This window comes from Lissotriton vulgaris, chromosome 5 (genome assembly GCF_964263255.1).
Source record: "Lissotriton vulgaris chromosome 5, aLisVul1.2, whole genome shotgun sequence".
NCBI lineage: Eukaryota > Metazoa > Chordata > Amphibia > Caudata > Salamandridae > Lissotriton > Lissotriton vulgaris.
In genome coordinates, this window is record NC_141693.1 from 1,863,538,855 (window position 1) to 1,863,564,651 (window position 25,797).

A 25,797-nucleotide genomic window follows, 5' to 3' on the forward strand; every position below is an offset into this window, starting at 1 on the left:
GGCGCCCTGAGCGTGACAAAGTGCAACATGGCTCCCAGCCTTTCACTGCAGCCTGGCAGAGCAGTTTTAAACTGCTTATTCGACTTTGCTATTTAAACCAAGAGCAAAGTCTACACTTCCCTTAATAATATCTAAAAGTCTCCCCTAAGGACGGACTATCGAGTCCTAAGGCAGGGAATTGTATATTACCAAGTAGGACATGTACTTTAATATGCCCTAACAGTAAAAAACGGTCTTTTGTACTTGGGAAATAGGCTAGAAGCCCCATTGCCAAGTACAGAGTTACAGGTTAACATCTAAATCCTGAAAACTTCTGAATGGGACTACTAAAATGTATACGTCAAGGTATCACATTGATTGTTACATTTAACGCAACTTGTGGCGCAAATCACTTGAAAGAAAAAGCTACTTTTAGAAAGCTGTCAGTCGGTTCCCAGTTTCTCCGGTCAGGGCCGGACTGGGAACCAAAACTGGCCCTGGCAAAGTGCTCGGCCGGCCCCCCGGGGGGGTTGGAAGTGCAGCCGAGCTCTTTGCCAGGACCGGTTTTCGGACGATTTTGTTACAGGGCCGAGTTTGCAGCTATGCTCGCATTTTGCGATGCAGGACGTGCTACGAAATTGGTTTTATTAATTAAATTGTTTACTTACCTCCAATTATCCATACTCTGCTTTTTAGCACCCCCCCCTGCCCCTCCCCCGCCCTGCCTTCCGGCCCATCCGTAACTCCTTCCACGGGCTGCGGCTGTCTCATGGTATGCCCTTCGGCAGCAACAATCCCAATGGGGTAGGAGCTTCTAAGTCTCTCTCAGGTTTGGCACTGGGGAGACGGGCATCTGGATGGTACCAGTGCCATGAGTGGCTGCATTGTGCTACTAAATAGTAAAGGTGAATATCTGGGACTCTGAACCCTCCTCGTTCGTACGAAAGTACCAGGGTCTTCCAATTAACTTGGGCTGTTTGCCCCACCTCACATGAGTTTTGTCAAAAGCATACACATTTGAGCAAAGAAACCATTTGTCAGGGGTATTGGGATATTGTGCAAGAGGTAGAGCAGTTGAGGCAAGACCACCATTTTAATGATAGCTATACGTCCTTCTACAGATAGCAGGAGTCAGATCCATCTGTCTATTTGGGCTCCCAGCTTTTCAACCATCGGGCTTTTCAAAATCCTAATATCTTGTCTTTTTCTTTGTGTAAGTATATACGCAAATATTTTGCCTCCGCTTCACACCACATCACAGGGAATCCCTCACATCTCTGATCTACTACTTCTGTCAACTGAAAAATCTCAGAATTCCTCCAGTTGATATATAATCCCAAAAGTGTAGCAAATTTTTGGATTTCTGCCAATAGCAGGGAGAGATTTACTGCTGGGTTTCTCACATATAATACTATATCATCTGCGTAGGGGGATATCAACAAGGGACCAGTATTAAATTGCAATCCCCGATGTAGGTGGTCCTTTTGTAGCTGTCGCATCAAAGGGTCCATTGCTATTAGGAACAGCAACAGCGAAAGTGGGCATCCCTGTCGGGTGCCGCGTGATATGGGCAAGTGCCTAGTTATTGTGCCATTATGCAGAGTCGCGCCATAGGATGTGGGTACAGCAAATTCACTAGGGCCAAGAATCCAGTTGGGATACCCAGTTTCCGCAGCGTCGTCTGTAGAAAAGGCCACTGTATAGAATCGAATGCTTTTTCAGCTTCCTATAGCGCCGCTACAGGAAGGACCATGGGAGCTATTCTATGGAGAGTGGCGAAGATAGTTCATAGGTTCAGTGCTGTTGAACTATACGGTATAAATCCCGCCTGTGAAAGTGAGATTATTTGTTCCATAAGTAGTAAAAGACAAGTGAACAGCATTTTGGCCAATATTTTGGTATCTACAGGAGCCACATTGTAGTGGGTCTTTTCCTGGCTACAATAGAATTATGACTGCTTCTCTGAGCATCAGGGGGGAGGATTCACGCTGTTAACGCCTCGGCATACACCGGCACTAGGACGTGCTTGTAAGTCTTATAAAATGCACCCGTAAAGCCATCTTATCCAGGCCCTTTGAATCCATCCATAACGTTGGTGGCCTCTATTATTTCTTCCGTAGTGAAGGATTCATTTAAAAATTGTTGGTGTGCGTTTGTAAGCCATACCGCTGCTATGTCCTCTAAGTAGGCAGATATGGCATCCTGCCTATCATGCAACTTTGTGGTGTATAGATCCATGTAGTATGTCAATAGCTCTTGTGCGATGCCTGGTGTGTCTGTCACCAGTACGCCAGTCGGGTTATGCCGTCCCGCTTTATAAGATGAACCCCGTATGGGCCTCAACAGTCAGGCTAGCATGCACCCAGTCTCTTCCTCTCCCCATATCTATGAGCTTTTGCATATTTCCCTAGAATATGGGCCTCTCTTGCCATCGCTTCCTGATATTCGGCGAACAGAGGCGCCCGCTTGAGCAAGTATTCCAGGGTGTGGCCTCCAGGTTGAAGAGAGTCTAGGGCCAGGAGGTCGGCCTCTAAGCGAGAGAGCGTGCGCCGTAGGTCCATAGTGACCACAGGGTTTAGCTCAGGTTATTACATGTGATTATTCAATGAGGTGGGTAGTCACCCACCACAAATTATAATCTAATTTCTTAGAGTTATTGTGTCAGCTTTCCATATCAATGGAAGCTCAGTAACAGTAGGTTCATTCTGCCTGGATAAGGTATTTGCCTTATTGCAGAGACTGGGTTTATTATAATTATTGTAAAGGAAGCAGCCTTCCACGAGAATGTTAAATGCAGCTTGCTCTATTGCCAATCGGTGCTTAAGAAGGGCTCTTGTCAACAATCCGAGGGAGAAAAGCCTAGTAGCTGAGCGTTGTACCGAATATAGGTTAGCTTTACACATAGGCACAAAGATATCAAATAAAATAATTGTCTACAACTGAACTTAGCCTGAAAAGGTAAAAACTCAAAAACATTTTGGGATACTGTCAATTCATTTACAAAAAGTCAAACTTATATGGCCAATATCAGCTCCCACACACCTGCGAAGAAGTGGTTAGGATTTTTGTCATATATACTCACTACCATCCAAGAGAAGCCGAAGCAGTGACCCTACAAGTGGTATTCCCCACTCTTTAAAGTTTGAGGCAGAACTCCATGAAGTAACCACTGCATTACTGGACTGCCCCTCCAATAAGGCTCCTGGTCCAGACAGTGTCCCAATTGACTTTTTTTTACTGCAACATCAGTTTATCGGCACTCCTATTGACCAATATTTTTAAAAAGCGAAGCAGCAGTGTCTGAATCGTCACTTAATCATTAGTAATTATACCATCGCCAGATACCATTGTCAGATAGTGCCTCTTGTACCTGGCCTTCATGGACCTCACAAGGGCAACAGATCAACATTATGGCCTCTATTCCTGGATATTGGATTAGACCCGTCATCGGTCCATTTTCTTGCCGCCATGCATCGTCATGTATCCAGTACAGTTAAGTTTGGACCGACAGCAGAATGTTCCAACACTTTTATCCTGGAACATGGGGTTCTGCAGGGCTGCATTTTGGCCTCTGTACTGTTTATTTGATATATTACCAACTTGAACCCATCCCTAGCAGTGTAGTCCCAGGATGTATCTGTTTTATATTCTACAGCTATATATGGACGACGCAGTATTGCTGGCACACGCCTGATTATTTTAAGTAGATCGGTGGCCGCTATATGTGGACGACGCAGTATTGCTGGCACACGCCTGATTATTTTAAGTAGATCGGTGGCCGCCTTTAATATAATTATGGCTAATTCCGACCTAGACATCAAATATACCAAGTCCTAGACAATTCCCTGTGGGGAAGAAAAACTTAACATGGGTACCATGTCAGTTAACCAAATAAGTCAACAAAGATAACCCGCTTCCCTTATGTTCGTGTAACTTTTGATGCCACCCGGAGATGACACATGAATACTTCCATAAGGAGACATAAGCTCTCATAATCAGTAGGTGTCTTATTTAATCTGTTTCCATCATTAGAGGGTAAACCGATAGAGCCTTTCCTTAACATCTACAATACTCAATGTCTCCCCATTACCACCTATGGCACTGGAATATGGGGGTATACCAAGGTTACATCTTTATCTCCCCCAGTAGTTCCAGTTGTATGTGCCTCAAGAGCTGGGTCAACCATATCTTAAAGAACTAATTAATGCGGCCCTTTACTGCTCTGGACCTCTACCTGGTCTCATGAACAATCCACCTTTAACTGTGATGTTATCAACGACTGCTTGTAGTGTAGATACTGTCAAGATACACCATGACTGTCCTATGTTAAGCCATTTTACAGATTTACAGGGTAAAATGAACTCTTTGACAATCCCACCTCCATTTGCAGGGAGGATAAACTCTAAAACAAGATAATCGTTTTAGATTTGAGTCAGATTGAGGGAGAGCGTGCAGAACTAAGTCTTCTGTACGGCACTACTTCGAGCCAAACACTATATTTTCCATGGAGCCTTATTTATTAAACAACATTGATCCCTTTGAATGGGCAGTATTATTTAGTTTCAATACGCTGCCTGTTGGGTTTTGCGCTGGGCACTGTGCCAGCGATAGCATTAGTACCTGTCCCATTCTTGATGTTTTGAAACAGACATTGTTGACCTTTTTGTTTTTCTGTAAATTTTATTTATTGTGTACTGAGAGGTTTTTCATTACCACCCTTAAAACAAATACATTTTAGAAGATGCATTACGGCTGTTCACTTTTTTCTCTTACTCAGTATTGATGAGGTTTGGTTTGCTGTAGAATCATTCCTCATTCCTCAAATGTATCGTGAGATTTTGCAATTCCGTTTGAGGTTAATTTACGGTTGGAAAAATCTTAATGTATTTCTAGGAATTTTAATGTGTCACTGTTTTACTTTTTTTGATTAACAAGTTAATAATCTGGTCCTCGACATCCCACCTCAGTCACATCACTGAACAGCTTTGAGATCTCCACTGGTTTCCAGTCAACAAAAGAATCACCTTCAAGCTCCTCACACATTCCTACAAAGTCTCCACTATGCAGGGCCAGCATATCTGAACCACCGCCTCTCATTCCACGTCCTCACCAGACACCTTTGCTCCGCCCAAATGGCCCTGGCCTCTGTCCCACGGATTCACAAAACCAAAACCGGAGGAGGTTCCTTCTCCCACCTCGCTGCCAAGACCTGGACCACCCTGCCACTCCACCTCAGGCAATCCCCGTCGCTGACCCAATTCAGGAAGGATCTCAAGACCTGGATCTTTGACTGAACCCCAGCGCCGAGATGGATCAGTAGCCCCTCTTCCTTCCCTCAGTGCCTTGAAACCCTCACTAGGGAGTTGCCGCGCTATATGAACCCCTGATTAATTGCTTGAATAATCAGGAAAAAAATATGTATTTATTGATTGCTAATCACAAAGTCATATACACCTGTCCAGTCGTTGAATTTCTTTGGGACAAATGCATGATGTGAGGCATCTGCCTCACTGTCATTTTGGTGCTTCAAAATAGGAGCACGTGAAAAGCAGTTTGTTCATTAACTAAAAGCTCAGATTCCTTGGACCACATGATGCTACCTACTTTGTGAAGACGTTTGGCAAGGGGGCTGAATATTTCAGGAAACTGATGAACGTATCTTCTGTAAAATTTCCAGGCCTAAAACGTTCGGCACAGCTTTTACAGATGTAGCTGTGGGTCAGTAAATTGTTGCCGAAACTTTCTTGTAATCCATTTTATTTCCATTTTGGCTAAATATATACCTCACAAGTTCTACTAACGTGGAATTGAATACTTGTTTTATCAAGCTGGGCAAAAAGATGGTGGTCCCTTCCTGGATTCTTGTATGCAAATGAGATCTTTGGCTTTGCACAATTTGGCTCTAAGTCATACCATAGCACTGAGTCAGCTCTGTTAGTAGCTACCAAGGTGCGAAGGAGCATTTTGGATAACGAGGGGAAGGCTGCGATGATCCTGCTGGGTCTATCCGCAGCCTTTGATACTGTGAGCCGTGCTGTCTTACTTAGTTGCCTTGCTGAGATTGGAATCCGAGGCTCAGCTATAACCCTCTTATGCTCCCTTTCTCTCCCACAGGAAACAGGCAGGGATTTTATATCTAAGCCTTTTACACTGCCATGCGGCGTATTCAGGGTTCATTGTGGAGCTCTACGCTCTTTAATATTTATGTGGACCCCTGACCAGATCAATCCGCACATTTGGCTTTACATCAGTTGCATTTGCGGATGACACTCAAATTGTGGTGTCAATCTCGAATAATGTAACTGAAACTGTACTCCGTTTTAACAGCTGTTTGGGTGCAGTGGTTGAACAAGAACAGCCTTAAGCTCAATTCGGATAAAACCAAGGTCCTTCTTTTCTGCAGGAACACCATCTTCTGGTACCAATCATGATGGCCTCGGAATTTGGGTCTCCTTCCTTCTCCGATTTCCTCAGTGAGGAATCTGAGGGTGATTTGTGATTCTAGCCTCTCTTTTAAAGCCCAGATCAACAAACTCACTTCATCCTGTTTTTTTCTCACTACGCACCTTAAGAAAGGTTCTCCCCTTTTTAGGTTTCGCCTAGCGGAAGCTGCGCTCTGCGCAGCTTTTCCGCGCAGGCGAAATCCTGTTGAGAACTGTAGTGTGGCTTTTGTTCGGCCCTCGTCCTTGATTGGCTGGCTCCGTAAACGGAGCCTTGCCATTGGACGAGGGGCCTGTCCGTCAATGCCGGACCAGACACGGGGGCGTTCCCGACATTCTTTGGCTTTTGCCGACGTCACGCGACGCCGGGAACGCCCCCGTGTCTGGTCCGGCATTGCCGGCACTTCTACGTCTCTCCTGCCCCGTGTCGCATCTGTCCCCGGAGAAAAGCCGCCACCGAGACTATCATCGGGCTCGGGGCCCGCAACGTTTGTTTCCCCCCTTGGTTTTGGGGTTGCCAGCCTGCCTGCAAGTGCCAAGGTATTGTTGATATCCCCCGCGGTGCGAGCCGCCCCTTCCCGCTGACTCGCACCGCTCTGTGTCTCTCTGCCTGCCTGCAGCTCCGCGCTGCGAGAGCGCTCCAGCCCCTCCCGCTGGAATCCTTTAGCGGTCGGGTCCAGCAGGCTGCAAACGAAGCCCCCGCCCGCGTGACTGAGGCGGCGCTGGGTCCTTGGGCCTTCCCTCCCCCTGGATAGCCCTGAGGTCGGTGGTTCCCCCCCGAGTGGGTCCTGTAGACCAGGGGGGCCATCCGCTCTACAAGACCCGACCGGGCCGATCGCGTCTCACGCGGGAAGCGTGAGACTTGGCAGGGAGTCGGGATTTCACCCGTCCAAGGCACCGCGAAGCGCGGCAAAGTCCCTCATCCGCACCGGGTTCTTGGCTGCCGCTCCGCTGCCCACCTCCTGCCCCTCGAAGTCCTGGGATGTGTGGCCGCTGACTTTCTTGCACCTCTCCGGACACCTTCAAGCTTCCCTGGGACTTACTGCACCTTGCCAGCAGACCTTTACAACCTTAGGCATTTTATCTTTTTTTTTAATTCATGCAATCTGGGACCTGGAGTTTTTGGCTGGTATAGGATGGGTTCTCATTTAGGTAAGGAGTCATGGGGGGGGGGGGAGGTTGTTAATGCTTAATTCGTGCAGCACTTGTGTCTCACAATAAAATATTGTCCAAGCAGAGTTATTCATTTTATGAAAAGATACGACTTTATGTTCGTATATCCTTAGTAACTTCAAGAAGCGTTCTAGCATAAATCAATATTTCCAGTTACTATCGCAGTTTATGTATAATTAGTTCTGAGGGATGGTAGAGCTGTACTATGGGAAATAGTCACGGGTCCGTGAATGTGCGATGTCACAATCTAGTATGTGTCTCGGTCTTGAGGCGGAAGCACATTTAGAGCACACCCAGGATCAACACCAGGAGTCCCCGCTGCGGGGCCTCTCTTCCGGGTTCCTGTGCAGCTCTGGAGGCCGCAGCACTGAGGTGGCGCGCGCAGGTTTCGTGAAGGACAAACGGGTGCACGTGGCAGGCGGGTGTTCTGAGACCTATCGCCAGCTGATGCCCTTGGTGATTAAAAACACTGAGGTGGCTGCAGCCAGGTGGGGCTGTCGGGCCGTGCCAGAGGGGCCGTTGGCGCCAGTTATATCTGAGGCAAAACAGCGCTGCCACGTTGAATCTTGGACGTTCGCGTCAGACTTTCATTGCAAAGGCTGAAGGCAGAGGAGCATTGTCCTCTTTCATAGAGCAGCAGTTGGGGGCAGCGCCCAGGGGCACTGGACTCGGGCTATGTTTTAAGACCAGGCTAATTTTTTATGTTTTAAGACAAGGTTAATATCCCCGCCATGGTCTTTTATTTACTCTGTTCCCCAAAGAAGACTCCTCCAAGGAAGACAGCCAAAAATTCTGCCTGTTGTTTGAGCCTTCCTGTGCACAGCTGTGCAAAGCATCTTTAGGAAAGAGGTGATCCGTGGTCCTGATGGGGCTCAATTTTTGAGGTTGACGGAAGGCACCTGGGGGCTGAGTAGGAGCCAGCATGAAATATTATTTACAGCGCTTAATGTTGCACTTTTTGCCACCAATAGGCGCTGTACATAACAGGTGTTACTATCACCCGTTTGCATGATGGTTGGGGTATCGACCTCGGAAGGATGAAACGGGGAGTTCGCCTTACCTTGATTCTAACTGCTACAGGTTAATCAGAGAGCGAGTAAAGAGATCACATATTGTACACAAGATACACACCTGAAGTAAAGAGGTTTAACGCAGCCCGTTTGTAGTATGGGAAAATCAACTGGAAACCAAAGTAGAGAGATAAAACTTTGACGGGAGTTTTAGAAACACGTTTCTGAAGCAGACGGTTCTGTGTATGTATGCAGGAGAGAGATGCGTTAATGTAATTTAGCACATTGAACCCGCACAGACATTATGGTAATGCAGGTGTTTTTTGGCAGACATTGGTGTAGGGCCACGCTGTAACAAAGGCTGGGTGGAGGGTTCCAAATGCCAACCTTCCTTGGGGGGGATGTTTTGTGTGCCTTAGGTCACCCCTTGGTGATCCGGGTTCAGAGAGTGCGGCCTGGCTTTGTGCGTGCTGGCCGGGGTGTCGCGTAAATGGCGGCAGGTGCTGGTGGGCTGCCATGGTTGGCTGACCTCCTGAGTCACTGCCAGCCCATTGGCCACACGGAGAGCCATTTATTTCCTCACAAGTGACAGATGTGCTTGGTGCACGCCAGGCCTGCTAGTTGTGACACGCCCCCCGCAGGGGGCAGGGGGCATGGAGGGGCGAATGCCTCTCTTTGTTGAGGTCTTGAAACCGTCCCTCTGCGTGAAAGAGATCGCCACGCTGTGCCCCTGTGCCACCCTCCAAAGTAACCTGGATGGCATGTGCCATTTATGGAGCATGACAGGGGACCACCATGGCAAAGGACGCAGCTGCCATCAGCAAGTGGTCTTTAAAAACGCATTACATATTTTTTCTGGAATTTAATTAAATAGTGGCAGGATTAGCAAACTGTTTCGATGAGTGAGTCGTTAAAGCTTTGGCCCATATTTACTAAGGTACAAACAGGTCTCCTACATACAAGGTCCCTACAAAAATACAGTAAATGCTAAACCAGCTTCGGCTTAAGTGCACTTTGTAAAACGACTACTATACCCAAGCTCTGTCACACAGTGTGACCTTTAGCACACAACCTTCTTTTTGAACCCAAAGCTACTCTTTTTGTTTCTGAAGGAGGGATTTAATTAAGCTATTTGTATTCCAATAAAACACATTTTAATACATTTATAGTACAGATCCAGTAAAAAAAGGTAGCATTCTTCATATATTTGATTAGGCAGGAACACACCCAAAAAGTTCACACTAGTAGTTTAAACTCACTATTTCTAATCATGCATCTTTACTGCTGTTCATCTGTAAAGCTGTAATCATACATATTTTTTGTATTTTGCTGCTTTCACGCCGAGACTATATTATACATAGGGGCCCATACGTGCTCTTGAATATACATTGCGCCACCTGGCAGCTCTGCGACACGAGCTCAGAGGATACTGCCACTACAGTAGCTCGGAGTGTAGTCTGTAAACAGAAAGGTGGGAATAAAGCAAGTGTCAATTGCAGAATAATTGGTACCACTTGGTACCACTGCACCAGCCACACTACTTCCCTACTGACCGTTCTCCACTTCAGCCCCGTCTAAATTACAATTCCTGCTTGTGACCCTTTTGCCTGCTTGTGCTTGTTTTCCTGACCCTGTTGCCTGCTTGTGCCTCCGTGTGCCCCTGTTGCCTGCTTGTGCCTCCGTGTGCCCCTGTCGCCTGTTTGTGCCTCAGTTTTCGTGCCCCTGTTGCCTGCTTGTGCGCCCCTGTTGCCTGCTTGTGCCTCCGTGTGCCCCTGTTGCCTGCTTGTGCCTCCGTGTGCCCCTGTCGCCTGCTTGTGCCTCAGTTTTCGTGCCCCTGTTGCCTGCTTGTGCGCCCCTGTTGCCTGCTTGTGCCTCCGTGTGCCCCTGTTGCCTGCTTGTGCCTCCGTGTGCCCTTGTTGCCTGCTTGTGCCCCTGTTGCCTGCTTGTGCCTCCGTGTGCCCCTGTTGCCTGCTTGTGCCTCCGTGTGCCCCTGTTGCCTGCTTGTGCCTCAGTGTGCCCCTGTTGCCTGCTTGTGCGTCCGTGTGCCCCTGTTGCCTGCTTGTGCCTCAGTGTGCCCCTGTTGCCTGCTTGTGCCATGTGGGTGTGTGTGGAGGGCTCTGTGTGGCTGTGTGTGTGGGGATGTTTGTGTGGCTGTGTGTGTGGGGAGCTTTGTGTGGCTGTGTGTGTGGGGAGCTTTGTGTGGCTGTGTGTGTGGGGAGCTTTGTGCGGCTGTGTGTGTGGGGAGCTTTGTGCGGCTGTGTGTGTGGGGAGCTTTGTGTGGCTGTGTGTGTGGGGGGGGCTCTGTGTGTGTCATTTGCGAGAGATAAAGCTAGTGGCATTGTAAATGACAATGCCATTTATTTATGTTAAAAAATACATAAATAAAAATAATGTCAAGAGCAATGCCAATAGCTCTAACTTTAACAAAGGCGAAACCATTGCATTGTAAATGCTTGTTACCTTATGAGTTACAGAAGTCAGTGGGTACAGCTCTGGTCTTGTCCAGGCTGGACTATTGTAATTCCTTATATTTAGGCATTCATCAATGAACAGCAAAGAAACTTCAAACTCTGTAGAATGCAGCAGCCCGATTCCCTAAGGAGGGTCCCCAAGGTTTAGTCGGTTTCAAAGGTTCTGATGGAGCTTCATTGGCTCCCTGTTAGGAATAGAATTACTTGGATTGGTCCACGGTTGCTGAAGGATCTGTATACGAAAGCAGGGGAAGCCCCAGAAAATAGAAGATCTGGGGAAAGTGGATTATATATAGAGGAATCCCGTGCACCGCCCCGAGATCTAGGGCTCTAGATTCCATATCACAGGAACATGCGGAACAATTGGACTCTGGGTAATGAATATGCTAGCCAGTCTACTCTCCCCTCACTAGATATAAATGTAAAGGACTGCTGAGTCGTTCATTGATACATGCCAAATGTATAACACTGCATCATAATTGAACGGTAAACTGAATGTTGATTTTAATGCTCGGCTCACTAACTGTGTTAAATACAAGGATATGTAATGTGGCGGACTATTTCAAGTTAATAATTAAAAAAAATATTTTTAAAAAGTATAGAATTACTTTTAAGGCACTATGTTGGGCACGCAAGGCTCTGCATGGCAGAGGTCCTGATCACCTAAAGAGAAAGTTCTCCTGGTTTATTCCCAGGAGAACCTTGTGCTCGGCCGCCTCTAGAACAGTCAATGTTTCTAAAATGAATAAAAGGACATGGGTTGGCAGTTCATTGTTCACATTATGTGCTATATTTGGAACATTCTACCGGCACATCTGAGGGGTCAAGTTAACCTGCTCAACTTTTGGAAACATGTTTAAACTTGGCTGATTTCTCACCCCACCCCCCTGTGACATGCTCCTACATATGCTCCTGCCTCCGTGTTTATGTTTCTCTAGCAGACACCAGCGGGGAGACGCACTCGAGCATTAGCACGCTATATAAAACTTTATATAAAACTTTTCAATATCTCAGGACCTTTGTAATGGTAACATGTTGCAAATTTGTTTATAGACAATGCACCATGTATCCCTCTACCAGTGTCTCTTGTTATGCACTGTTTGGTCCTTGTTGTGTCTCCCCACAGGCCTTCTATTACTATAGTTGTGGCTCACTGGAGACTCCTTGTTGTGTCTACCCATAGACCCTGCATTATTATAATGTTGTTTCCCTGTATGACCTGCAATACTCTTTTTTTCTCCCCCCATAGGCCCTGTGTTGTCCTTATTATGTCTCCCCATAGGCCTTGTAATGCTGTAGTTGTGTTTCCCCAAAGGCCCTGTATTTCTCTAGTTGTTTCCTCCTGAAGGCCCTGTGTTTTTGTCTCCCTGCAGACACTGTGTTATACTGCCATAGGCCCCATAATGTTCCCGTTGTGTGTCTCCCTGTTGGCCCTGTGGTATCTTTGTTGTGTCTGCCCATAGGCCCTGTATTGCTCTTGTTGTTTCCTTGTGTAGGCTCTGTGTTATCCTTGTTGTGTAGCTCTGTATTGTTCTAGTTGTGTCTCCCTGTAGGCCCTGTGGTATTCTAGTTGTATCTCCCCGTATGGCCTGTATTTCTCTAGTTGTTTCCTCCTGTAGACCCTGTGTTTGTGTCTCCCTGCAGACACTGTGTTATTCTTGTTGTGTCTGCCCATAGGTCCTGTATAGCTCTAGTTGTTTTCTCTTGTATTCCTGTGTTGTTATCCTTGTTGTAATGCTCTAATTGTGTCTTCTGGTAGACCCTGTGTTATCCTTGTTGTGTCGTCCCATAGGCCCCATAATGTTCCTGTTGTGTGTCTCCCTGTATTGCTCTAGTTGTTTCACCTGTGTAGGCTCTGTGTTATCCTTGTTGTGTAGCTCTGTATTGTTCTAGTTGTGTCTCCCTGTAGGCCCTGTGATATTCTAGTTGTATCTCCCCGTATGGCCGTATGGCGCTGCAGTGTAAGGCTGGGAGTCTCCTGGGCTGTGAATCCAAGGGAGGCACAGACAGTAAACAAGCCTTCCTGCCAGGGTGCTGCTGCATGAAAGAAATGTAAATGAGCGCAACTGATCAATCAGCAAATGTAAAGGGTGCTTGGAAGCCGGTATTGGCAATAATTGATGGGATCACTTGAAGCTTCCTGTTGACCCAGATGTATTTCTTTTGAGGATAATATAAGGGAGTTACCCGCAGAGCTGTGAAGTGCGTGCTTTAAAAGACCAATATTAGTAAAAATGTCAATTTCTAAAGTCTGGGTATTACTAAAATTTATATTTTGGAACCACTTTTGTATATTAAACCTTTTCATACATTTTGTAGCTGCCCATTTTATACTGCGTGTAATGTACGTTTATAATACTGACTTCATGTTCCTAGTGCTTTCTGTAACAGACTACAGCTAACCGGGTTTAATTCTGTGACCCTCTGGTTACACACAGACCTGTGCAGTGCATTAACTAATAGAGGTTTCAAAATATACAAAGTGCATTTCTCACTGATAAACTTGACTTGCATTTATTTTTCACTTAAGCTATGAATTATGTTATACGTTGTTACCTGAAGGTGAAAGACCGAAAAAGGTTACAGAATATTTTGCTTTTTTAAGCCACACATTTGACCCCGCCCGCATGCTGCCTGCCCCTGCACACAGCATGACAGCAGCCATACATTTTTGAATGCACTTCCACCACTGTGCTCCCCTTAGATCCTGTGATGCTCTAGCTAGGTCTTCTGTAGGCCCTGTGCTATCCTTGTCGTGCAGCCCTGTACTGCCCTGGTGATGTCTCCCTTGTGTGGCCCCGTAGGGCCCCTATCGCCGGAGTTGTGTCTCCCCATAGGCCCTGCATTGCTCTAGTTGTGTCTAGCTGCACTTTCTACTATAGCACTTCACTACACACCACATCAGGGCACTGTCATCCATGACCTCTGAGGTTTGGGAAATTCAGCAGAGGCAAACGTACTGTGAAGTGTAAAACATGACGTGGGAGCCTTTAATTTATTTACCGATCGGTAAATAAAAAAGGAAAAATGCTTTTGAGCTACTTTTTTATTTTTTTATTTTGAGTAAATAAAAAAATTGTCTACGTCATTTGTAGGAGTTGTAGGAGCGCGTGTACACAAGGACACGGCTACTCATGTCATGGAGTCTTTTTTTGTTTGTTTTCTTTAGCCATGCTGCACAGCATAACTAAACGCAGTGGCAAAGCTAATAGGTCCCAAAAACTATATTTATCGTGATTGTTTCTTGTTTTGGGGTTCTCTTCCGGGCCCTAATCTGACACTGTTATTGGAACTGTCTGCTATGTGCTGTGGTGGCTGGAGTGTGGGATGTAATGTTGGTGGTGGGCGGCGCTGGTACGCGGATGGTGCCAGTAAGGAGTGTGTATGTGTGAATGCCTCTCTGACGTCAGCAGGGGGCTCGGTGACTCTTAGTGAGGCTGGTGCAGTCCCAGCGTGTCCTGTATCCGGGCTTCCCAGCACATGGGTGTCCGGTCAGATATAGCACATTACAGCCCGGGCCTGGAATAGCAGCGGCGGCCTGTATAAGAGACCGGAGGGAGGGCAGAGCAGAGACAGAGAGGGCGGGTCACAGCTGAGGAGGCTCCAAGCAGACAGACAGAAAGAGACAGAGAAACCGTCAGACTGACTGCAGAGATACACAGGCAAGCGGCGAGACAGGAGGACAGAGAGACAGACATACCTACCAGGAACAGAAGAACAAACGCAGAGATGTCGGGGTGCACTGTGGTCCTGCGGGGTGCCGGGATGCTGAGCGCAGCAGAGCTGAGCTGCCAGGTGCAGGAAGAGAACAAGGCCCGGAGGGAGCGCTACACGGCGGAGTGGAGGGACCTCAGTCTGTCCAGCAGAGCTGAGAAGGGGTGAGTGAGTGAGGGTATGGGGGTGGAAGGGTTGGAAGGGGTAGGAGAGGCGGTGGAGCCTCGGGAGTGCTCAAGGGGGTGAGGGAGTGTACGTCCAGAGAATAGGTAGGGTCTGAGTGAGGGGCAGGGGCGAGTATGGAAAGGGGCGACCACTCGGTCCCCCCGAACGTATGGCGGAGTACCACGATCCCCCCGGGAAGCCATCTTGGGCGGGAGGCGAGTCTCGGCTGGTATGCCCGAAGCGGCGTAGCCGGGGCGCGCCTTTTCCCGCCCTAGAGTGGGTTGGCCTAGACACTGACGCGGCTGGCCACGCCCTTGGGGCAGGCAGGGGCGGGTTTACGCCCGCCCTGAAGACGGATAAAAGGAGAAGCAAGATCAGAAGGCATCCTCTTGTTCCTGTGCTCTGAAGCTGCACCTCCTCGCTGCACGTGAGCTCGAGACGGAACGAAGAGCCAATTTTGAGCGTTGTAATCGTTCTTGTTTGTTTTTCAGATACTCTGTTGGAGAATGCCGAAGAAGGCGGGAAAGCGCATGACTACTGACCAGATGCTGCGCGTTCTCATGAAAGAGGTGACTGGATAAAGACGAGGAAGGGGGACCGAAACGTCCTTTGGCGGGAGCAGCCCCGGGAGGGAAAAACAAGAGGCCCAGGAGGGGAGCAGCTGGGGAAGACATCCCGGGTCCCAGTACCCCGCTCGAGGCACCCACTCCCGTGCCGGAGGAAGGGAATCCGATTCCCGTTGTGGTCACCCCCGTGTCCGGGGAAGATATGCCGCCCGAGCTGGCAGCACAATTAGCAGCGTGGTTGGGTAAAGGTAGCGAGGGCGCCACGGCTGTCGACGCACAGGTGCTGATGAAGCAACTGCGTGAGTCATGGGAAGCAGCGAAGGTGTCCACGCCGGCTGCAGCAGTAGAGAAGCCACAGGGGACGGGTTCAGTAGCAGAGGCAGCGTCCGGTTCAGGTAAGCGGCCATTGCCGATTGCGAGGGATGAGTCAGCACCCTCTCGTAGGGAAAAGTTGGGTCAGCATGTTCCTTTGGCTATTAAAGAGAAGATATGGGCAGGGGAGTAAGTAAACATCTTCTCGTTGCTTACTGATCACTATGAGATGGAGCATGTTAAGGGCCAGAAGGATCTCATGCATCCGAGTGTTTGGCGCGCAAAAATGGCCGCCTTTAAGGTAAATGAAAACATTGGCAATTGGGGCAAAGCGTGGGGGGTTTTTACATCGATCTTGGGGGAACGAAGGCCCGATCTGTTACCCGAATTGCCGATTTATCAGTCACGAATCATGGGGTACTCGGTATCACACGAGGGTAATCATTGGTTCTGCTATGATAATCTGTTTAGAAAGGCTAAAGAACATGATAAAAACTTAACGTGGGATTGTTATGATTCTGTGTCATGGTCCAAAATGGAGGATACTGGTATGTTAAAATTGCCATTAGTAGGGAGTAACGTTGGCGAATCCTCCCGCCAGTATGCGGGGACACCCTTTCGATCAGGTGCAGGTACCGACAATTACTCGAGGCCTGCCGGCAATACAGGAAAAAGGGGGGTTTGTTGGAACTTCAACAGGGGTGAATGTACTAGGCCCCAGGGATCGTGCAAATTTAGACACGAATGTAGTGGGTGTGGGCAATCATCCCATCCTGAGTCCACGTGCAGAGCCAAAACGGGTGATAACGGGGGTAGAGGAGGCGCCAAACAGGTCTAACATAGTCCGAGGGGCGCCTTTACCTACCCCGATTGATACCTTGGCAATGATTCCCTGGCTCAGTGAATACCCGGATCGTACTTCTGCTGGGGTGTTGCGGAACGGGTTTTCTTATGGTTTCCGCATCCCAGTGGGGGACTTTCAAGGTGTAGAGAAATGTAAAAATCAGCTATCGGTCTTCCAGCATACGACCGTGGTACAGGATAAGATCAGGAAGGAGGTTACTCGAGGTCGAGTCGCCGGTCCGTTTAGTGTACCACCGGTTCGTAACTTTGTTTGTTCCCCTTTAGGTGTGGTCCCAAAGAAGGACCCGGGTGAGTTTCGGCTGATACATAATTTATCAGCCCCACGTGGTCTTTCCGTAAACGAAGCGATAGACCCGGAAGTGTGTTCGGTGCGGTACGCATCCTTCGATGAGGCCGTAGCCATTTTGAATCGCCTGGGGCCCGGGGCGCTGATGGCAAAATCTGATATCGAGTCAGCGTTCCGGTTGCTCCCGGTACATCCAGACGATCAGCGTCTCCTAGGTTTCATGTTTCAGGGTCATTATTACATGGATAGGTGTATGCCGATGGGGTGCTCTATATCTTGTGCCTATTTCGAAAAATTCAGTAGTTTTCTACAATGGGTCTTCACAAGGAAGACGGGTTTCCAACATGTGATGCATTACCTTGATGATTTTTTGTTCCTGGGGGCAGCCGGGGATCCGGAATGTGGGCAGGCTTTGGCGCAATTTTGTGTCTTGATGAATCAGTTTGGCGTGCCATTGGCACCAGGTAAGACTGTGGGGCCTTCCACTTGCCTCGAGTTTCTGGGGATCGAGTTAGACTCCGGAGAAGGTTGTTTTCGTTTACCAGCTGACAAAGTGTCAAAGTTCAGGACATCCCTGCAAATGTGTATAAGTGGACCTAAGGTTAAGCTGCATCAATTACAGCAGTTAGTTGGCCAGTTGAATTTTGCCCTGAGGGTTATACCAATGGCCCGCCCCTTTTCCCGTTCGATTGCTCAAGCCATGGTCGGCCTGAAGGAGGGCCATCATCGCACAAGGCTCTCGGCAGAGGTCCGCCAGGACATGCGCATTTGGTTGGCATTTCTGGCGGATTTCAATGGTCGAGTCGTCTGGAACAAACCGGCCGTGTCCTCTGAGGAGCTGGGGCTGTGGACAGATTCGGCAGGGAGCATAGGTTTTGGTGCCATCTTCGGCACAAGATGGTCTGCACAAAAGTGGCCGACATGGTGGCATGACAGTGGACTGACAAGTAACATTGCTTTCCTGGAACTTTTCCCCATTTTAGTGGCCCTGAGAACTTGGCCCGAAGGGTTCAAAGATCACTCTGTGGTATTTTGGTCTGACAATATGACCGTGGTCGAGTGTATCAATAGCCAGGCAGCACGATGCAAATGGATTTTGAGACTGCTCAAGGAAATTGTTTTACTGTGTATGCAATTGAATGTGCTATTCAGAGCAAGACATGTCCCAGGGGTAATGAACCAGGCGGCTGATGCACTGTCTCGTTTTCGTATGCAGGCTTTCTGGGGTTTTCTTCCCACAGCGGACCCGGAGCCGGCACCCTTTCCCAAAGCTCTCTGGTCTCTCGGTGCCCCGAACTTCGTAACCTCGTGGGAGAGAGTTTAGCACCCAGGACGAGGAAGGCATATGAAGGGGCGTTCCGGTCCTATTTAGCCTTTTTGGGGACTGATAGAGAGGAGCTTTGGGGCCAGGAGGAGTGGGTGGTAAATTTTCTGATGTCCTTACATCTGGTCGGGAAATCGGTGGCCACGGCTCAGAGGCATCGGGCTGCCATTTCCTTTGTTGCTAGGGCTCATGGGATCCATGACCCGACAGCGTCTTTCGTTGTACAGAAAGCGCTACGGGGGTGGCAACGCCTTGAGGGTCGCAGAGTAGACGAGAGGCGCCCGATAGGTTTGGATAGGCTGGCCCAGTTATTATCCAGACTCCCTGCTACGTGTTCATCTCAGTTTGAGACAGTGTTATTCCGAGCCGCTTTTACGCTGGCATTCCATGGGGCTATGCGGGTAAGCGAACTAGTGGCGAGGAACAAGCAGGATGTGACAGGAGGATTGTGCCAGGAGCACGTCCAGATCAGAGGGGACAATGACGGTCTCATTTGTCAGGTCCAAGACCGATCAAAGTGGGATGGGTGACTGCGTAATCATACGCAGGATTCCCGGGTCCTCCATGTGCCCGGTAAAGTGTTTAGAAGATTATTTAGCACGAAGGGTGGCATCATGGGGGGGGACCTTGTTGAGACACGCTGACGCCACCCCACTGACAAAGTTTCAGTTTCAGCGGGTGCTTGCGATGTCGATTGCCGCTGCGGGCTTGAACCCGGGCGAGTTTGGGACCCATTCCTTTCGGATAGGGGCTGCTACAGAAGCTACAGCCAGGGGTCTGAATGTGGAACAAGTTAAACGGGTGGGGCGTTGGTCCTCCAATTGTTATAAAAGGTATGTGCGGTTGCACATGTTGTGAAGCTGTAACGATGTACTCACGCTTCTTGTTTTTGTTTGGTTTTCAGTTGCGCAAGCCTACGAGGCGGGGCGGACTTTGCAGTCGACCCAACACCGGGCCAGCGGTCAGACATCACCGGCTGTGAAAAAGGAGGTGTGGGTCGTGGGCCACTCATACGTGAGACGTGCCGCAGACGTATTCAAGGCAGGTGACATGATTCGCGTAGCTGGGGAATACGGGTACAGTGTGTCCTTCTACGGAAGAGGCGGTCTCTGTATTGACCAGTTTCAATCATTTTTTGAGGGTTTGCTAGGGCGGACGAGGTCACCGCCGTCTGTAGTCATAGTACATCTTGGGGGTAATGATTTGGTCACCACTGGTAGACGACTTCTTCTTGAGGCGATGCTTTCCACGGTAAGTTGGTTAGCGAGGAGAGTTCCAGGGTGCACAATTGCGTGGTCCCATATGATCCCACGAAAAGTGTGGCGGGGGGCTATTTCGGTTCCTGCTTTAAATCATTCTGTTAGAAAGCTTAATAACAAAGTGAGTAGGTTGTTCCGTTCCAAGACACTGCATTCTATTTCGCATGGGTGTATTAATGATGACAGTATGTATTTGGGGGATGGAGTGCATTTGTCTCGGGTGGGGAATGAGTTACTCATAGGAGACTTCTTAGCATGGCTAAAAACGTTATACCATGACCTTTAGGTAGGAGTGTTGTGGGGGGTCCGGATAGCCGGTCAACTATCCGGCCTGTGGCGGTAAGGTCATGATCGGTGAGCACTAATTGGAAGATCCCTATGAGTGGGCGTCACCCAGCACGGATGGGAGCGCTCGGGGGAGGTGGCCATTGGCCCCTCAACGGGGAGGCGGTCCCTTCTAAGGATGGGTCGCCGAAAGAAAAGGAAAGGCGGTCAAGGCCCCTTCCTGGGTAGGAGGGGTTACAGCCCCCTCCTGGGGAATTTCCCGGGGCCAGGACGTCTGCGACGGCAGATGTGGTAAGTTGTGTGGGGTTTGGGGGGGGGTCTACGCTACCTTCTAGATACCTCACACGAGTCCTCGTACGACCTCTAAGTGGCGTCGAGTTTTATTGGGGCCCCCGTCAAGTCAAGGGAAATTGGTAATTGCACTTGAGGTACGCCTCTGGGCCGCCCCTCACAAGTGAGGGCGATATTTCTGGGTTAGGGATCTTGACACCGGTTACGACCTTGCCGTTGGCCCTTAAACGTTAGGATGTACAATTTCAAAATTTCAAGTAAATGTTTTGTAGGATGTTAGTTCGGCTAGGAGAACCTTTGTATTAGAGAATCTGTTAAGGTTAGCCAAACATCGCAATGTGGTAATGAAATTGTACATAATATGAAACTGTTTATTTAATGTTTTAATTTTGTTTCATATTTTAATAAATACGGCCGGGAGGGTCACTCCCTCCCGTCTTCCAAAAACTTCAGAACTGTTTCCGGTTTCCCATCCTTGGGGATTGTGTTGAGAGGGGGTGGCGGGTATCTCAGCCATATGGAAAGGGGCGACCACTCGGTCCCCCCGAACGTATGGCGGAGTACCACGATCCCCCCGGGAAGCCATCTTGGGCGGGAGGCGAGTCTCGGCTGGTATGCCCGAAGCGGCGTAGCCGGGGCGCGCCTTTTCCCGCCCTAGAGTGGGTTGGCCTAGACACTGACGCGGCTGGCCACGCCCTTGGGGCAGGCAGGGGCGGGTTTACGCCCGCCCTGAAGACGGATAAAAGGAGAAGCAAGATCAGAAGGCATCCTCTTGTTCCTGTGCTCTGAAGCTGCACCTCCTCGCTGCACGTGAGCTCGAGACGGAACGAAGAGCCAATTTTGACCCACCCACCAGCCCCTGAGGACAGCAAGTGGTTTTTTGAATAAAGTTGATGGATAACTCTGATTTTCGTTTACAGGTTGTGGTATTATCGTGATGATTTTGAGTATGTAATAAAGAATGGTCGATTTGTGTTACGTTTCGCAAATAAAGAAATTCTGCTTTAGTGTTCATTGGTAAGCATGCTTTTAATAAAATTGTAGTTGCTACTGTCTTTTTTAGTTTAGTCATTTAGTTAGCATTGTCGTATTTATTTTGGTCGGGCGGTAAGGTCATGATCGGTGAGCACTAATTGGAAGATCCCTATGAGTGGGCGTCACCCAGCACGGATGGGAGCGCTCGGGGGAGGTGGCCATTGGCCCCTCAACGGGGAGGCGGTCCCTTCTAAGGATGGGTCGCCGAAAGAAAAGGAAAGGCGGTCAAGGCCCCTTCCTGGGTAGGAGGGGTTACAGCCCCCTCCTGGGGAATTTCCCGGGGCCAGGACGTCTGCGACGGCAGATGTGGTAAGTTGTGTGGGGTTTGGGGGGGGGTCTACGCTACCTTCTAGATACCTCACACGAGTCATCGTACGACCTCTAAGTGGCGTCGAGTTTTATTGGGGCCCCCGTCAAGTCAAGGGAAATTGGTAATTGCACTTGAGGTACGCCTCTGGGCCGCCCCTCACAAGTGAGGGCGATATTTCTGGGTTAGGGATCTTGACACCGGTTACGACCTTGCCGTTGGCCCTTAAACGTTAGGATGTACAATTTCAAAATTTCAAGTAAATGTTTTGTAGGATGTTAGTTCGGCTAGGAGAACCTTTGTATTAGAGAATCTGTTAAGGTTAGCCAAACATCGCAATGTGGTAATGAAATTGTACATAATATGAAACTGTTTATTTAATGTTTTAATTTTGTTTCATATTTTAATAAATACGGCCGGGAGGGTCACTCCCTCCCGTCTTCCAAAAACTTCAGAACTGTTTCCGGTTTCCCATCCTTGGGGATTGTGTTGAGAGGGGGTGGCGGGTATCTCAGCCATAAGGATGGCGCCACGTGGAGTGAATACATTTTGTCATCAATATATATAATCGTACAAGCTCTTAAAAACATACAACTTTACAAAATTAAAAAAATATATTTAACTTAATATTTAACATTTCCAAAGGCATATGAGGGTTTAACAATTGCATTTTACAAGTAAAGGTCTTGAGAATGCTAGCTGAATCTTTAAAAACAGGTCTAGTAAAAAAAACAGCCCATCTGTAAAACAAAAAGTGTGTTTGCAAGAGGGGGTAGTGTAATATGTGAGGGGGGACGAGTGGGAGTGCCTGTGTGGTCCGAAGAGTGAGTGCAGGTGTGTGCAAGGGGGAGAGTGAGCTGAAGTAAGTGTGGGGCAGGGTGCTTGCAGAGAGCTTGAGTTCAGGAGTACTTGAGTCTGGTGCAGTTTATTTGAGTGTGAGTGAATGGAGGTCTCCGATGTAGGAAGAGTGAGAGAGAATGGGTTGAGTGTGGCCTTCGTGGGTGAGCAAAGAAAGTGAGTGGAGTGAGTGCGGCTTATGTGGCAAGGAAGTGAGCGAGGGAAGGGATGGTGTGTGATCGCTGGATATGAAAGGTGGTTGAGTGAGGATTAGAAAGTGACAGTACACTCTATGCAAATGGCCCTGTGTAGGTCGCCCCAGCAGTGTCATCTGTGACCCACTGCAGGCCCAGCCTACAAATCTCTTTTGGCGACAGCACTGTACATTCTGTCTATGGGTCGCCCAGAATTACTCAGCTACTTACATTAGTCCAAGCTGCTGCTGATGAAGCCCAATTGGTGTCCATCAGTGACAAGTGGAGGTTGCAGTCATCACAGGGTCCTCCTGAAGACCCTGTTCTCTTTTCAAACCCAGCATAGGGAGATCCTAAGGGGCACTTAGCAATGGCGTCCCCACTAGAAGTCGCTGTACCAAGATATGCTAACATTGGTTTGTTGATGGTCTATAACACATCTAACTTCCTGTGGTGCACCTAGGCATCAGTTCTCTAGCAGGAAGTCATTGATTGTTGGTTTTAACATTGGGTTATTCTTGGTCTGTGGCATGATTTATTGTCTTGAGTGCACATAGAGCTTCAGTTGATAAGGGTGTCTGACACTTCTCTCTCTTCCTACAGCTGTTGTATGAGAGAAGCCGATGACCATCGGAAGGAGACCTACACCAAGAGTCACGAGGTCCGATTTCTGGTGCAGAGGTCTCCGTGGAACGTCATGAAGCTTGGTCATCTCGGTGGGGTGCAGACAGAGTACCATCTACCCTACCAGCGGGCCCTGCCCCTGCCTATCTTCAAGCCTGTGGACCTGAGTGGCAAGACAGAGAGGGTGCCCACCCCTCAGGAGCTGAGCAGAATGATGGCGTTTGAGAGGGCCTTGAGCCACCCGGGCGGCGGTCTGTGCCGGGACAAGAAGATGATCTCTGAAATCACCAAGGATCTTCCCCAGGTCATGCAGATGCCAGACATGGAGTTTAGAAAGGTGCCCCTGCCACGGTCCCTGTCAAGGACCTTGTCCCAGGAGGCCAGACGAGGCTGAGGGAGAGACGGGTCAGGCAGCTGGCACACATGGACATTAGGAAGGTGCCCCTGCCATAGTCCCTGATTAGAACCTTCTCCAGTAGACCATAGAGGATGAAAACATCTAAAGGATCCTGTGCAGACGGCCTCCATCCAACCAACCTAACTTAAGCCGTTTATCTTCCTTTGCCTTCTACAGCTGCTCTACTGGTTCCTCTTGGGATAAAGCCACCTACATAATCCTGGACTCCTGCATTCTGTTCTGGGTCACGTCAGACTGCGTGGAATGGAAAACTGCGGGGTTCAAGAACTCAACTGAGAGGGCCTGATCAAGGAAGATGACTCCATCCAGGAAGGTTTGCTAGGACTTGTGGGGTTTGTCTGGGTCCACTAAACATATTAATGAGCCGTAGACAGGCTCCAAGCTCTCCTGGTCACATGTGTTTTTTTATTACTACTGTATTTTATTGAACATGTTTTGTCCTTAGAGCTTTAAAGTGTTAAAAATCAGTCAATCAACAAATGAATAGATTAAGTTGATAAACAAGGAGACAATGTACAATTCCGTGGTCAGAAAAGATGGAAGCGACTGAAGGAATGCCCGTAAAAGAAAAAGAGAGGTACAAAGAGAATCAAAGGGGGCCGAGGACGAGGAAGAAGCAACCAATTACAATAATAATTACAACAATAATAAGTCACACAAAGAGAGATGAGCAAAGATGAAAGGAAGAAACAGAGAAGAGGAATTTGGAGACTGAGAGGTGGAGCAGGTAGGAACGTAAAGCAACCGTAAAAGGTAGGAGGAGCCAGGCACCAGGTGCTGAAGACGTAGTAAAGAAAATGTACTTTAGATGGAACGGATGAGAAGGTGAGGTAGGGACACAAGATATACAGAGACATGAGAAGAAAAGGGAGGATTAAAGGGGAGCCAGGTAGGTGAATTAATAAAAAAAATAGAAGAGGTGCATCACTCAGGAGAGTAGACCAATTAGAAGAGGGAAGACACTGCTACCTGGGGTACATGAAAACACTACAGCTCATCACATGATGGGTCATCGCTAGGGAAGGTAGACCAAGCAGAGGAGGGGAAAACTGCACCTCAGGGGTCCGTGAAAGCATTACAGCTTGTCAAAAGATGGGTCGTAGCTAGGGAGGGCAGACCAATCAGAAGAGGGGAAAGCAGTGATAACTGGAGATGGGTGGAAGCATTGGTCATGGTTAAGACAGGGGGTATAGCGGAGGAGGGCGGATTAGTCACAAAATGGAAGAGAGGTCTGCAGCATAAACCAAAAAGAGGAGACAGATTAATGGACCTTTGTAGAAATTGATTGGGAGTATGCAAAAAAATGCAAATACAATTGAAGATATGTGGAATAAAAAAGCCAAGGTGGGGGATGAAGCTACACATTGAATTGTGGGTGAGATGGGAAAACGAAGTGGGTTGATGCGCGGTACTGTGAGAGTGACTGGGTGAAACACAACTATTTGAGGACATAGAATGAGGGATTCTGTACTCTACGCCAAGACACTAGTGTGGTGTGAGGGGGTAGTACTGCAACACATATATAAAACTATGTTTTCCAGGTGTGTTAGTGCACACACAAGTTGTACTGCCTCTTGGACTGTTGGCGCTAAGTGTTATTGTTTCTCAACTCAGTGGTACCTGTTTTATCGAGCATATCATGCAGTACTTTCACTTCTCATCGCTGTGCATTGGTTACCCACAGAGTCTTAAATATGTAAAGTAGATAAAGTGTTAGTCCAACAAGCACCAACCAGTTTCAGAGCAGCATTGTTCATTCTGAACAGCTAGCTGAGCGTCTGACCCCTATCTCCCTTAGCCAACCATCCTACCCTCTTTGAATAGTATATTTTTTTACCCAAAAATTAGGTCTAGTAAACACAACAATGGAACACTCTTATGAATTCCTGTCCAATGATCGTGATATTTCTCTTATTTTGATAACAATAAATTGTGCTAAAAAGGTAAATATTTCATACGCTCTGCAAGAAGGAGCTTGTGTTAGTTGGTAAAATAGACATTTCCGTACTATACTAAGGGATACATGAATCAAAGGGTTTTACTCATTCTGTGTCTATGGAAAATGTATTAATACATAAGGCCATGATTTCTTTACCAGTAATAATATTTACCTTAATCCACTTTCGATGTACTCCACATTTAACAGTGCTAAATATTAGATTATTGCCTAATAAGTGTTATCCCACAACTATTGTTTATCAGGCTTTTGCCTAGTATGTGGTGTCTTATTTATCTGGAATATC

At 48.1% G+C, this 25,797-nt stretch overlaps 1 protein-coding gene across 1 annotated transcript; it reads left to right on the forward strand.

Annotated features, from left to right (window-relative positions):
- The first annotated feature begins 14,737 nt into the window (after nucleotides 1-14,737).
- On the forward strand, nucleotides 14,738-25,484 carry LOC147717549 (telethonin-like). Its single transcript, XM_086924354.1, has 2 exons — nucleotides 14,738-14,951; nucleotides 23,116-25,484. Exons 1-2 carry the CDS (start codon nucleotides 14,803-14,805, stop codon nucleotides 23,528-23,530), a joined length of 564 nt encoding a protein of 187 aa, XP_086780480.1. The 5' UTR covers nucleotides 14,738-14,802; the 3' UTR covers nucleotides 23,531-25,484.
- The last annotated feature ends 313 nt before the right edge of the window (nucleotides 25,485-25,797 follow it).

Excerpts from the sequence above, each read along its gene's own strand:
- LOC147717549 (XM_086924354.1), top strand. The coding sequence starts at position 14,803 with ATGTCGGGGTGCACTGTGGTCCTGCGGGGTGCCGGGATGCTGAGCGCA. Across the intron at positions 14,952-23,115 it reads TCCAGCAGAGCTGAGAAGGG|CTGTTGTATGAGAGAAGCCG; the intron begins GTGAGTGAGTGA and ends CTCTTCCTACAG.